This window comes from Sphaeramia orbicularis, chromosome 10 (genome assembly GCF_902148855.1).
Source record: "Sphaeramia orbicularis chromosome 10, fSphaOr1.1, whole genome shotgun sequence".
NCBI lineage: Eukaryota > Metazoa > Chordata > Actinopteri > Kurtiformes > Apogonidae > Sphaeramia > Sphaeramia orbicularis.
The window spans coordinates 49,430,017-49,445,991 of NC_043966.1; the positions used below are offsets into that span (position 1 = coordinate 49,430,017).

A 15,975-nucleotide genomic window follows, 5' to 3' on the forward strand; every position below is an offset into this window, starting at 1 on the left:
TTGTCTGAGTCACACATGAAGGCTGGAATTTGTGGGCCTCATGAACCGGTTCAAACATGGACAAATCCTTCTCTAATCGTAGTTGCTGTGTTTGTCCCTCAGTTTTCACACAGCCCCCACCATCTCCCTCATCTTTGCGTCCGTCCCATGTCCCTCTGTTTCCCCGTGGCTATCTCCCTTACCCTCTATTTCTCTGTATCCGTCTTTAAAAAGTACTTCTGAGGGTTCATACCTTGAATTGTCGGAATCTGTTTCCATTGTCACCTTTTAAGGCTTCTGAAACTGCACGCATTTCCTGCATTTTCCAATCCAAAGTGAATAGCGCTGTATATGTTGCTGTGGGATACTGGTGATTCGTGTTCAAAAACTTTGTAACTGGTCCTTCTTTTTTCTGGAAAAGCTGCTTCTTTGTTTGTATTTGGACTAAGAAAAGTAATTCACATGATCTGCAACAGTACCAACTATAGTATAACAGTGAAACCGTGGATTGACAGAAAATCTCATTAATGGCAGGGAAGCGTTGGGAAGCAGTTGACAGAATATCTTGACAGGGAAAGAGTTAAAATACTGTACTAATAAGCAATATCAATAAGAGTAGTAGTATTGGTAAAATCTGAACAATATCTATCCCAATAAATAACTGTAATTAGAGACTGAAAAAAGCTGTTTGACTTTTATACAGTAGTGAACTTTGGTCTGCTTTTTTCATGGACTTAAAGGTTGTGAATAGTCATGAAAATTATATCGGTCTTTAAAAAGTTATGGAATTATATTCTAAATGTTTGTATAAAAATGCACTGGACTGTTATGTGTGTACAGATGATGGGAAGGAGGAGCCCCCCACCACTCTGTTGTGGGTCCAGTATTTCCTGGCACAGCACTTTGACTTCATCGGCCATCCCAGTGTCGCTCTGGACTACATCAACACTGCCATTGACAGCACACCCACGCTTATCGAGCTTTTCCTCATCAAGGCCAAGATCTATAAGGTTCTGGACTGTCTTGCTTGGTTTATTCCATTTGAGTGGTGGCTGTTTTCTCTTACACTAATCTGTCTGTTTTTGTCTCTACAGCATGCAGGCAACATTAAGGAGGCAGCACGGTGGATGGATGAGGCCCAGGCCCTGGACACTGCCGACCGCTTCATCAACTCTAAATGTGCCAAGTACATGCTGAAGGCCAGCCTCATTAAAGAAGCCGAGGAGATGTGCTCCAAGTTCACACGGGTAAGTGCTGCTCACACCAAATATGAAAGAGCAACATTATGTGTCGTCAAATGTGTTAAATGCATGAGCATTATGTAGAGAGGAGCAGTTGAACTGCAGTTTCAGTGCAGGGATTCTATTATTCCATATTTGTAACATCAACTTTGTGGGCTCTGGTCTCAGTGAGATGACAGTTATTACATTTATTTCATATACCCCTAAGTTTGGTTTCTTTACACTTAGAGAACCATAATGTACCATCTTCTAGTTGTAGGCCATTATTGTATTTGCGTTGTTTCTGGGAAATCTAAATAAATTAAGTTAATTTATTGTCAAATTTTCCCACTGTACATCTTTTAAAATAACACTAGTGTGATTACAGTATTTTACAGAGAGCGTTGCCGTCTCTGTGCTGCATTCTGCTCTCAGTCCGTCACATTCACCAGGTAATTGAGATAATTGAGTTTTCAGTTGTTTTGGTCAGTGGCCATTAGGGATGGGTACTGAATTCAGTGCTTTTATTGGTACCACCTGAATTCCGTTGGTACTACCAAGTATGGATTCAGGTAACGTCAAACGGTTCCACATTTCAGTACTTGAATGCATCCTTGTGTTGCGTGTGTCGGGGAGAGAGTGGAGGAGTGTCTACCTCAACGACGATGGCATTGGATGCACAAGAGCGTGATTACGTCAGTGGTGGCTTGATGATAACAGCAAGCATGCTGGATAGAAAGCGTTGGAGGGTGTGGCTTCACTTTGCTAAACTTGATGCAGACTGTGCTCGCTGCAATATCTGTAATGCTAAATGTAAAGCCAGCTACAGCAACACCTCAAACCTGAGGAAACACTTTGTCAAAGATAATATACACCTGAAGGCTGAGGAATGTACAATATTCAAAAGCCCTAAAGGAGCGCAAGCTATGACTCCCGCACCAGGCACCGTCACTGCACCTGCAGGAGCCTGCGGCTCCTCACCTACAGACAGCATTGGGGGAGAAGAAGTGGCATCAAAAAAAAAAGTCAGTGCGGAGTGGGCATGGCTCTTGCCAGAAAAAGTAGATATGTTGGTGTTTTTTGTTTTTTTTTTTGTTTATATATATATATATATATATATATATTGAAATAGCTTGAAATATTGAAAGCTGTTTAGTCCTCCATCATCTGAAATTACACAGTACGCTGTAATGCCTCTAAAGGACCAAAATTTAAATCGGCTATCCATCCGGGCCGGTTTAAAATCCTCGTCATATGCCACCCAACGTAACAGCTTAAGCCTGTCTTCCAGTTTTAATTTATGGCATTCATCAAACCAAATATTTAGGGGGGGTTTAGTCCAGCAATTTAGCTTCTCTCTATGCTGTTTATATGAGCTTTATCTCCAAGCAGTGTCTGAAGGAGTAAATCTTGACTAAAATCTAAATATTTCCATGTAGCAGTGTAAAGTGGATCACACCAGTAAATCAGGTATCTCAGTTGTGCTGATTTGTAGTAATCTTCTATATCTGGGAGGGGTGTTCCCCCTTTATCCTTGGGTAGTTGTAATGTGCAATGTCTAATCCTAGGTTTTTGTCCCCTCCATAAGAAACCCGAAAACATTCTATTCCATTCGGTAAATTGTTTGGAAGGTATCGCTATAGGTATTGATTGAAAAAGGAAAAGTAATCTTGGCAAAATGTTCATTCTAATTATGTCTACCCGACGGTACAAATCTAAAGGCAGTAGGGTCCACCTGTTTAAATCAGACTTAATTTCTTGGGTAATTGGTAAATAATTTGTATCATAAATATTCGAAAGTTCCTTAGGTATTTTGATCCCCAGATAGTGTATGTTTTCATGGTCCCAATTAAATTCACAAAGATTTTGTATTCGAGGTGTAGGTGTGTAATTATATGTAATAATTTGAGTTTTATGTATATTCAATTTATAGCCAGAGTAACTACCAAACGTTTTCAGACAGGGTAATAATTTGGAAAGACTCATATCCGGTTTAGAAAGAGTCATCAATATATCGTTTGCGTAAAGGCAGGTTTTGTATTCAGTTTTCTCAATCCAGATTCCTCTTATTTCCTTATCTTCTCTGATCGCTTGAGGGAGTGGTTCAATAAATAACGCAAACAAAGCAGGGCTAAGGGGGGATCCTTGCCGACAGCCTCTTTGTAATAACACAGGGTTACTCAGACTACCGTTTATTTTAATTCTAGCAGTGGGGCAGTGGTATAAATTTTTAAAAGTGAGATTACAGAGTTGTTAAATCCAAATCATTCCAATGTTCAGTGTAAATACTCCCAGCGAACAGAGTCGAACGCCTTTTCCGCATCTAGGCTAAAGACGATTGATTTCTCTTTGTTTTTATTCATATGATCTATTATATGTAGTCTTACATTATCTTGAACCTGTCTATTTTTGAGGAATCCCGTTTAATCACCATCTATTATGTCTGGGATTATATTCTCAAGTCTTTTTGCGATTATTGAGGCGTAGAGTCTGTAGTCTAAATTTAAGATGGATATTGGTCTTTATGAGCTACACATGGATTTATCCTTGCCTTGTTTTGGAATGACAGAGATTATTGCCTGGTTCCAGGACATTGGTATTGCTCCCCCTCTGAGTACAAAATTAAAACATTTAAGTAGTGATGGTTATATAATTTCTCTTAACAGTTTAAACCATTCTGCTGGAAATCCATCTGCCCCTGGTGTTTTGTTTGTTTTTAATCTTGATATTGTCTTATCTAATTCTTCTTTTGTCATGTCACGCATCAATGTTCTGTTTTGTTCTGTTCCAATGGATGGTAGATCCAGAGCATCTAAAAAATCTTTAATTTTTGAGGGGTCAGCACCATCTGGTTGTGTATATAAATGTTTATAATAGTTTTCAAATGATTGTTGTATTTCTTTCAAAGAATGACCTATCTTACCTGATTGTGTATCTTTAATTTTGTGGATGGACCTTTCATCCTGTTGCTTTCTTATCCTCCATGCTAATAACTTTTTAGCTCTTGGTCCATTATCATAGCATCTCTGTTTGGTGAATTTGGCTTTAATCTCTTCTTGATTGTCATAAATTTTATTTAAGCTTTGTTTAGTTCACTCAATCTGATCAAGTATTTGAGGATCATTAAATTTCATATGTTTAATTTCAAGATTCTTAAGTTTGTGTAATAAATTATTGATCTGCTGTTGTTTTTCCTTCTTGTTGTGTGATGACCACATTATTAATTTTCCTCGGATTACTGCTTTAGCCGCGTCCAAAACATTGCTTGGAGATGTTTCCTCATTATCATTAAAATCCACAGTCTTTGAATTCTTTTTCAATAAATTTCTTACACGAAGGGTCATTCAGTAGACTGGTATTCAACCTCCATGTCGTGGTTTTAGCCTCAGTGTCTAAATGAAGGGTTAAGTAGATCTATGTGTACATTCCTTTCTCCTTAAATGAGTGTCTCTTTATTTACTCATAGTTACACCTCAGGTCAGGTTTTCTTTATGTAGAGGCGAATGTTGGAATTTTCTTAGCTTCTCTCGGACCCACTCAGTGTCCGTGCTCTGTTTTTGACGTCTTGTAGATCCGTGAACCTCCCAGGAGTATTCCTCAAGTTTCTTGCGGGATATCACCGTTGTGTCTGCAGGGTCGGTGTCGTCCAGTATCGGGTCATCAGGTCCTTCATCAGCTGTCAAGAGTCCCTTCTTCAACATGTCCTCCCTTGCTTCTTTTGCATTATTATAAATTGTGGGACCGTCTTCATTAAAAGACTCGAAGTTTTGCGGGTGCTGGTGTCTGGAACCTTAATCCCTTTCCTTTTAAAATCTTTCTCAGTGGGGTATATTCCTTCTTTTCATAATTTCTGCTGGGTAATTGTGGTCGAAGTAGATTCTGTTACCATTCAGGTGTATTTCTTTTTTTCACCATGTGGTGGATAACACCAGTTCCTTGGTTCTGTACGTGAGGAAGCAGACAATCATGGATCTCGGAGGAGCATGCGTTGATGGTTTTGGTCCCAGTGACCTGTGGCAGCGCTGTATTCCCAGATCAATGTCCGTCAGCAATAACTCTGTTCTGATAATCTTCTCCAGGAACTCACGTGCATTGCTCCCCTCCATCCCCTCGGGGATTCCGAAAATTCTCAGGTTGTTTCTCCTGGAACGTGCCTCTAGATCAGTTTGCTTGGATTGAATGCGTTGTAGATCCTGCACTGTTTGCAGAAGCACGTCTTTTGCATAAGCATTCCACTCTCCCATAGCCACCACTCGATTCTCAGCTTCATCCATCCTCATCTTTGTATTTTTCAGTTCAGTCCCAATTTCATTCAGTTTCTGGTTAGCCTCATCTTTAAAGTTTCCCATTTCCTCTTTCATGTCGTGTCTAATAGTTTCACAGATACTGTTTAACTTACGGATGTCCGATAATATCGGCCCACCGATATTATCGGCCCGATATTGGCATAAAAATGTAATATCGGTGAATATCAGTATCAGTTTTTTCGCCTATCATTAAAACCGATAAAATAATGCCTTGATTTCACCTGCATTTACCTATGCGTAAATGAAGCATTGTTTGTAGCTGAAAGAAATGTGCAGTTTTCAAAATTGTACAGTAGAGTTACCACACTGTAATAGACTCATGGAGGGAGGGAGAGAAAATAAATAAATATGGAATTTTTTCCACAACTTAACTCTTTCTCCGCCAATGACGAGATTTTCCGTCACGCCGTGTTTTCACTGTCATACTGTAGTTGAAGCTGTTGCGGATTGTGTGAATTACTTTCCTTAGTCCAAAAACAAACAATTAAGCAGCTTTTTCAGAAAAATGACGGACCAGGTTTAATGTTTTTGCACTGGAGTCTCCGTATCCCATGGCAACGCATCCAGCGGCAGTCACTGAATGAGGAAATGCAGACTCTGCAGGAACCACGCGCAGTTTCAAAAGCCTTAAAGATGATTATAGAGACAGAGTCTGACAATTCAATATATGATGGAGCTACAGAAGAACCATTTAGAGACAGGAACGGAGAAATAGAAGGTGAGGGAGATGGACATGGAACACGGGAAACGCAGAGAGGCTCAGGGCCGACACAGAGATTGGGGGGGGGGGGGGGGGGGCACGGAGCGACACGGAGACAATGACAGACAGGAGGAAGAGAAAAGAGACATTTATAGAGGACATTCAAGAAGAAGACAGACACACAGACAAGACAAAGGACAGCTAGTCTGCATCTGTTAGAGTGAGTTCAGATTCAGACTGAGATGGAACAGATTCAGCTGTATAACGTCAGCAGGGACACAGGTAGGACACTGTTTGATTTGGCTTTTGTATGAAATAAATAAATAAATAAATACATAAATTCATACATAGATAAATAACTAGATGTCCATATTATTTACAGATCAAACACAGCAGGTGGTCCAACAGGAGGACTTGGTACAGCCAAGGAAAGGCCAGAAATCTACAGTATTTAGTGTATTTGTTTCTTTTTTTTTTGAAAATGAGGAATATTGAAGTGTTCATATCAAAAAACTATACTATGTGGAAGACTTACAACTGATGTATGTAAATGTGATAAGTTTAGAAGGAACCTGGTGCTTTAGAAGATGTTTGGTCGAAAGTTTGGTGTCGATTCCTCTAATATTTTGTGGAATGATGGGATATCTTAGAGCTGTTTGTTGTTATTATTGTTATTATTATTTTATTTTGTGATTTGGAATACAGTGGTACTGTTGGTAAATGAGAGAGTCAAAAATGTAAATAGGAAATCAGTTTTATCTTGAAAATCAATATCTTTAGAAAAAAATGCAGTTTTCTCAGTTTTTTGCTCAAAATTGTTTTTTCCTGAAAATGACCAATATTCAAATGTTCATATCTCACGAATGAATGAAGATAGAATAAAATCGTTTCTTGTGTTTAAAAGTTGAAGTTCTGTTCTTTCTTTTGATGTATTCAGTGTTCGCATACTCCTAACACAACATTTTCAGTCAGCCTCCAAAGATTAGTGAAAATGACCAAAAAGGCTGGCGCTAGCTACCAACTGACTGGAAAATGCTCTGGCGGGGAAAGAGTTAAGTTGAAGTATGTATTCTTTGCACAGACAGTGTTTACATTTTAAAAGCCTTGTTGCCTTTGAGAATGCATCCAATGGGACATCACCATAAAATTAGGCATGATGTGTTAATTGCATGACAGCAGATATGTGATGTTACCTAAAATTAGTTTAATATCCCACATATATCGGCAGCGGTATCGGTAGATATCGGAATCAGAAATTAAGCGTTGGACAATATCGGCATATCGGTTTTTGGCAAAAAAGCCAATATCGGACATCCCTAGTTTAAATCCTTCATGTCAGCGTGCCCAGCTTTTATTTCAGCATGGATAGCGTTGATGCTAGCATGTAGTGAGTTCATGTCCATGTGCGCGTTAGCTTCCCTCATGCTGACTGCACCATGCGCTTCTCCAGTTGCCATTTCTTCACTTTTCTTGGTTTTATGACTCACTGTTGTCTTGGCATTCCTTAACTTACATTTCCCCATAAGAAATTTTCATAACATTTCTCAGTCAATTTTGTCTTAATCGGGGAAAGTGTTCGACCTTTCAGGGAGCTCTCACTTTACACCACCTCTCCATTCACCACCATCCCAGAAGTCCCATGTTGGTGTTCTTATAAAAGAACTGCTGATCATGTGGAGTACATTTCATCCTAGAGGGAGTGGTTTGTTTTTAGTTTGTAATACTTTAGTTTGAAAACTGTTATATATGTTATATTTAGTTTTAAGTTATTTGCCCTCCCCTCACACACTTTTCTCAAGTTTTCTCAATGTCTTCTCTGTTTTGTTATGTCAAGACAAAATGACTTTAATCACTACACATACAAACAAAGTATGCAAAGTACCAAAAACAGGTACTGTTGTATACCGGTATTCCCAGGAACCGAGTATCAGTACCGTATTGGTTTAAATGTGAAAGGTACCCATCCCTAGTGGCTGTGTGAAACAACTATGTTCACACCTTCCCACATGAGTCGCTCCAATGGAAAAAATGTGTCACAGTCCAATAGAACTGAGCTAAAAAGTGCAGTTGTTAAAATTAATGATCGACAGATACATCAGCCGGCTGATATATCGGGCTAATATTTGCATTTTTTACTTCTGTCAGCATTGGCTGATGTGCGGGTGCGTTCGTTAGTGTATTTTTCCCATTATGATTGACAGACAGGCGTCAACGGGCAGCTCTGTGTTGTACTTACCTCACCAAGAGAGGTACGTTGTGGTACCTACGGAGAATTCCCCCTGGTCTTACTTTACATCCCACCGACCCCCACACACACACACACACTCATGATTTATTCACTCAACCCCCCGGTCCGTGCCTACCTCACAATTTCAGTCTGCAGGCATGCCTGTACCTCACAATGAGTACGCGCAGACCATACAACCGCACAAAGTGAAAAGTGAAACTTAAGACACTTTACTAATGTTCCCAGTAAGAGGGTATTCAGCTAGGTCAGCCAGATATATGAGAAAAAGAGGTATAGGCTGACGGGAGATAATACAGAGCGTGTCTGTTTCCTCCATTATAACCTGCAGCTCCTAAACTGGGAGTATTAAGAACTTTCAGTGAGGGTGTGTGGGGTAAAGAGTATTGGAAGCGGGGCAATGTGTATGTTATATACAACTTTTTTCAAGTTGCTTTTTGTTTTGTATTGCCATTTACACTTTCTTTATCTTAGGAAAGCCATTTGCACAAGAAATTATGTGAGTTAAGTGCACTAAAACTTAGGACTAAGCATTAAATGACTAGGTGGGAAATGGTTACTTTTAAAATTTAGTACAATGTGCACTATATTATGCTTCTTGCTTGTTGCTACTGTGTGCTATTCATTTTCAAAGAAATTACTTGCAGAATTAAAAACACTGAACTCTTTTTCTGGTTTTTATTTGAGTGTATGTTCGATAAAGTAAAAAAAAAAATTAAGCCATTAAATTTTACTGTATGCAGCATTATTTGATCTACCTCACCTTTCTACCTCTTTTTACTGTTTGTTAAATATTGTTTCAAGTTCATTAAATGTTTTTTTTATTTTTTTTATTGTCATGCGGTGTCCGTCGTCGTCGTCTGTCGTTGTCTGTCATTGTCTGTCATCTGTTACAAAAATTTCAATCATCTTCTTCTCCGAAACTACAATTCCGATTGACTTCAAACTTGGTATACAGCGTCTTTATGATGATGTCAACAAAAGTTAGTGAAATTATTTGGATCCGGATCTGATTTGGATTTGGTGCGACTTTGAAAAATTTCCCCATTATAAGAGATAGGAACTGGATCCATGCAATAACTCAGTAAATATAAATGATATCCAGTGTAAATTTCTACAGTACAGCCCTGATGGGGAGATGACCAAAACATAATGGCCACATGCTGATCAGGATCTTCTTCTGGATCCGGGAACTTATGGAAAATTTAACATGGGCTCTTATGGGGAAAAAATTTCAATAGTCTTTTTCTCCAAAACTACAGTTCTGATTGACCTCAAACATGGTATACAGCTTCTTTATGATGATATCAACACAAGGTATTGAAATTATTTCCATCTGGATTTGATTCTGGATTTGGTGTGATTTTGAAAAATTTTCCCATTATAAGAGATAGGAAGTGGATTGATCCAATAAATCAGTAAGTATCAATGATATCAAGTTGGAATTTGAATTACTACTTCTGTAATATAATAAATACACATACCTAGGTGATAATAAATGGCATCTGGATACATTTCCCAAAGCTTTTAATTTGTCCGGTAAGCTACAGGGCCATTGGTCCTATTTTTAGGGACCGAGCCGAAAGGTAAGGCCCTCTCACACAGTGAGAGGCCTTGCCTGGAAGCAAGGCCCTATTGTTTTTCGTTTGTTTTTGTATTATTAGGGACCGAGCCGAAAGGTAAGGCCCTCTCACACAGTGAGAGGCCTTGCCTGCAAGCAAGGCCCTATTGTTATTAGTTCGTTTTTATATTATTATTATACTTCCGTGTCTTTGAACTGGATTTTGACCCCCTAAACATGCTCAAAAACTCACCAAATTTGGCACACATGTCAGGCCTGGCGAAAAATTTAATAAAATGAAAAAATTAATCCCTTAGGTGGCAAAATGGGCTCTCTAGCGCTACCTACAGTTGTCCTCAAAATTATTCATACCCCTGCCATTTTTTGTAACTTTTTGTTTTTGTGATGAAATGAATGAGCTTTGTCAAGTTTGTTTGTGACTTATATGTGATACACAAGTGAGGAAATAAGAACAAATGATACTTGGAGAAATATTTTATTTCAGGAGTATTTTATTAGAGGATTTCCAAAAAATACCACGTTCAAAATTATTCATACCCTAGGTTTACTAAGTCCAATGTCTTTTCTTAATAGTCAGTAGAATAGCCTTTGTTCTTGATAATGGTTCCTGTAAGTGTCCACAGGTTCTCTTCTGTCTCCTGTGGGGTTTTGGTCCACTCTTCCAGGACCAAAGCCTCTAGCTGGGTCCGGTTGGATGGTCTCCTACCCATCATGCTAGTCTTTGGCTCCCTCCACAGATTCTCTATATGATTTAGGTCAGGGCTTTGACTGGGTCATGTCCTTGAACCACTACTGAACTACGGTTATTGATTCATTGATTCACTGATTTATTCTACGGTTATTGATTTATAACAATTTGTTTCTTTTCATACTTTTTCCACTTTAGACTGCCATTTGACGCCCTTAACATGCTCCAAAACTCACCAAATTTGCCATGTATGTCATGGCTGCTGAACACTTTGATTCAATATCAAAATTAACCCCTTGGGTGCCAAAATGGACTCTATAGCGCCACCTATGTACAAAAAAATAGACAAAAACTGCCCTAGTGGCCAGTAGGAATATCATAGAAACATGAAACAAATGCCAAAATGTTGGTCTGATTGAGCCCGACAAATCATACACTGACACTCATGAGCTAACTCCAACAGGAAGTTGGCAATCTGCCTTTCAATGTTACGCTATGTTTCTGCAATTACTGCTTATTAATTTCTGACATTTTTTCAAAAAAGTTATATCTCATTAAATTCCCACAAGTCTGTAGAATCCAAAACTGAAAGAATTTTTGAGATACGACTTACAGTTATGGAATAATCGTGATCTTTTTTTGAAGAGTAGTTGTTTTTTACTGATCTCATTGAATAAAATCCCTTTGAAATTCTTGCTGGTGCATGTGTGCAAGTGTCTGTGTTTAGTGCAGTGGTTGGAACTGCTGCCTATTGAACAGGAGGACCCTGGGTTCAAATCCCAGGCAATCCAAGATATCCCCCCCCCGTTCATTTTAAAACAGGTATTGTATTGTGGATATTTCACATTTTGCACACATTACAGAGTACAAGGAGTACATTTTTTTCAAAATAAAAACCTTATCTATAATAATACATAATGACTATTAAATAACTTCTCCATTTTTATGCCAAACGCTCAAGTGTTTCTAAAGTTTTAATTCATTAAAAATTATTCTCTCAAAGACACACACACACCCACACACACACACAATAGTATGGATGTATCCCCAATATTCCAATGCCTTCCTGCATGCTACACCTGGAGGGATTCCAACTACACTGTGTGGATCATCACAAATAACTTTCCGGCAAAACTAAAGGATGCAGTGTCTGTTTTTACATGAACAGTGGCTGGTGTACTGATGTGACTGTGATTTCCCAACACTGCTGTCCTGCCCTGGAATACTTGGTGATTAACTGTAAACCATCCTACTCTCCGTGTGAGTTTGCCTCATTCTTTCTGGTCGCTGTCTACATCCTGCCGAGTGCAGACGTGAAAGAGGCTCAGCATGCACTAGCAGACCAGATACTGTGTGTGGAGCAAACTCACCCTGACTCAGGCCCAGACTGGCTAATCGGGAGGACCGGGACAATTCCCGGTGGGCCGGTATAATATTTAGGCCGCGAGGGCCAGAGTTCACTTGAAATATTTACAAATTTTTATTTTTAGTTTTTTTTTGGGGGGTGGGGGGGTCATAGCACTGGATTGATCACGTAAACTGCAATCGCTGTTCCTGGGCCACCACCCCCTCTACTAGCAAGCAGACACACTTATGTCCTTGCATACGGTTAGTAGCTCTATACTGTAGCTGTGGAGCATATACGATCTGTGCTCTGTAGGCTGTCGATGGTCAGCTGTGTTTGCTGTTTGAAACATGGATAATAAAAAGAGCAAGGGTGGTGCGGAGAAGGCAAGAATTAAAAAGAGGAAAGCTCTGGAAGCAAACTCAGCCAAATGTGCCAAAATCTGCAACTTTTTCACAAAAACGACCTCCTGGTCGGAAACAACTAATGAGGACGATGAAACGGGTAAACCACCTTTCAAGCTAGTTAATTATTGAGTCAGTGAATTGTGTGGCATTGTGGTGTGGAACATAACGTTGTGCAATTTAAATAATGGTATGATGCGATGCCACATAACTGGGAAACTTTGTCTTGTAGCTCCTCAGAGTCAGAAAGCAGATCCAGCACCAGCCATGAGCCCACAAGTCCAGAGTGGGCAGGTAGGACTGCTCATAGAGTGAATATTATTAGAATAAATAGGCTACAGTGAAGAGTAAGGTGTAGGCCTGTTCAATATGAAAGGTGCTATGAGATGCTAGATGATTCAGCACTACATGAATGAAACTGACACCAAGGCTTTGCAAAATAGAAGATTTGTGCTGAGAATTATGACCATTTTTAAAATGTGATTTAGTGACAGAAGCAGAGCCAGGAGCCAGAAGTGATGAGGGGATTGCTCCTGTCAGGATGGAAGGAAAAAGTGAGCTGTTGGAACAGACTGTGTGAACAAGCATTAGTTCCAGTAAAACCACTTTCTATACCCAAACGATAGTCCTGACCTATTCTATTTTTTATTATTAAAAGTGAGACAGTAAATACACAAAGCCCACAATTGAAAGGCAATAGCATAAAGTAAATAAGCCTGCATATTTTGCCAATGTAAATATCTGAATTGGTTAAGTAAGTCAAAATGTCAGTAGATATTATTTTTTATTGTGATACAAGTGCGGGTGAGTCTAGGGAAACTGGAGGAAGAGTGAAAGGGAGAGCAGAGTCTACTGATGACAGAGGAGCAGCTCAGCAGCACAACCCTGAACCACTAGTCAGAAATGACACAGATGAAGATGAGTCTGTTGTTAGCTTTGATTGCTTTGCTCGCCCTCAGTCACAAGATATACATACGTTTTTTTTCTCATCATCCTCATCAAACCCCTAATATCACTATATCAAAAGTTTTCAATAGCAAAGATGGAACAAACCGCGAGTAAGTTGTGATGGAAATCTTTTGTTGCAGAGGATACAAAAATGATAGTTATTAGAAAGTGCAGCAAGCTTTATTTTTTTTTTTTATTTAATATTTTTATATGTTCTTTTATTTCATTTCAAACATTTTAAAGGTGTGAAAAATGTTAACACTTATAAGAACAAAAATATAGATTCTGTTATGAGGACATCTAAAAAGTTGACCTGCGAGGCTGTGGAGGAGCTTTGTGCATGTTTGGTTGTGATGGACTGGGAGGTGTCCAGAGCTGCCACGGACAGTTTTGATGACTATCTGGTCACTGTGATCTAATATATTCATTTCTGTGAGGACAGTATTATACCAACATGCACCAGGGTGAGTTACAACAATGACAAACCCTGGTTCACAGCTAAACTCAGACAGCTAAGGCTACAAACTACTACACCATAAAGAGGCCAAGTACAGGTTTACCAAGGAGGTGAGAAGTGCTAAATCGCTGTACTCTGTGGCCCTGTCCATATAAAGGTGGTTTCAGTCATATCCGCAAAAGTTTTGTATCGGATAGGCGTTTCGTCCACACGAAAGTGGCATTTTCAGTCACTGAAACTGCATCCTTTTGAAACTGGGTCCCAGAGTGCATAAATTTGAAAACGCTAGCTTCGTCTGTATGACCAAATTGCAACTTTTCTAAAACGATGATGTCATAGCGCCACCTCTCTAACCTTTCACCCCGGAAGCAAGAGGTCACTTCACAGCAGCAACAACAACAATGGCAGACTACCAAGTAGTGCTCATGCTACAACAGCTATTGAGCTTATTGGAAATATTGAATCAAATTCTTCGAATACTCTTTCCTTACTAGCAACAAACAACCATAGCTACCAATATTCCCTACATGCTCTTGGATCTACTGCGGAGAGCTGTTGTTGCTGTTGCATGCGCGCAACTACGTTACAACTTGTGTTCCAATGTTTCAATTTAAGGGTTAGGGTTAATATAGTGGGGATGCGGTCCATAACTAACGCAGGCGTTAAATGAAAGTGAAACTTTACATCCAACTCCTGGGTTCTATTCCTCTATTACATAGCGCGTGTGTGAGAGAGAGAGAGAGAGAGAGAGAGAGAGAGAGAGAGAGAGAGAGAGAGAGAGAGAGAGAGAGACAGAGACAGAGAGAGAGAGAGAGAGAGAGAGAGAGAGAGAGAGAGAGATGTCTGTAGTTACTTTTTGTTTCTCTCAACATACTGTGCTGTTTTGATACAACTGTGTACCAAACCGAACAGGTGCATACAGAAACAATTCAGTTCGGTATGTGTACCGTTACATATATGTACCGTTTTTTATATATATATATATATATATATATATATATATATATAGCTCTGGGGAAAAAAAGTGAGAGACCCCTGCAAAATGATCACTTTCTCTGATTTTACCATTTATAGGTATGTATTGGAGTAAAATGAACATTTTTGTTTTATTCTCTAAACTACGGACAACATTTCTCCCAAATTCCAAAGAAAAACATTGTTACTTAGAGCATGTATTTGTAGAACACGACACATGGTCAAAAAAACAAAAAGATGCAGATGTGAAATAATGCAAAGAAAACAAGTTTATATTCATTTCTAAATTGGGGGGGGTGGGGGGGCTTAATATCAAATACCACATTAGCCCTTTCTTATGCAACAAGATGTTCTAAGCACTCCTGTGTAATTTTTTAAAAAATTTTGTCCAACCCCCCCACCCCCACCCCAAAAATTACTTTAACTCTGAAAATCGCAACTTTCACAGCTTCTCCACTCTTTTGTCCGGTGCAATGTATAAATATGTTCATGATGGGCCATTTAATGATCTTATAAGTGCCATATTGTATCGTAAGAGTAGTTTGTACTATGAAAAGTCTAATGTCAAGGTCATGTTGTAGGTTAAAGGTAACCAAAAGGCCTAGTTTTTTGAAAAATTCATAACATTCCGACATTTTATCAAATATGTCCTAAGTTCTCTTTCCTCTGGTTTCTGGGATCCCCCAAGGCCTTTGGGCGTTTCAAAGCCACATTAGAGACAAAATATTGCAACATGTACATTCCATTTGAATTTGCCGCCATTAGTGTGGCGGGAAACACTAGCACACATTTTGGTGGGAATCACTAACACTTCATTCATTCATTTTCTGAACCCGTTTTATCCTCGCTAGGTCGCTTGGAGCCTATCCCAGCTACGTATGGTCGAAGGTGGGGTACACCCTGGACATTTCGCCAGTTCACTGCAGGGTTGACATATAGAGACAAACAATCCCTCTCACATTCACACCTATTGGCAATTTAGATTAACCAATTAACCTATCAGTGTATGTGTTTGGATGGTGGGAGGAGCCAGAGTACCTGGAGAGAACCCACGCAGACACGGGGAGAACATGTAAACTCCACACAGAAAGGTCCCACCCCCATCGACTGGTGTTGGAATTCAAC

At 39.3% G+C, this 15,975-nt stretch overlaps 1 protein-coding gene across 1 annotated transcript in view; it reads left to right on the forward strand.

Annotated features, from left to right (window-relative positions):
• Positions 1 to 15,975, forward strand: part of LOC115427016 (N-alpha-acetyltransferase 15, NatA auxiliary subunit-like) — a 110,744-nt gene that overhangs the window by 44,898 nt on the left and 49,871 nt on the right. The window contains 2 exon segments of the mRNA XM_030145360.1: positions 820 to 989; positions 1,074 to 1,226. Of these exon segments, the coding sequence (XP_030001220.1) occupies positions 820 to 989; positions 1,074 to 1,226 (323 nt within the window).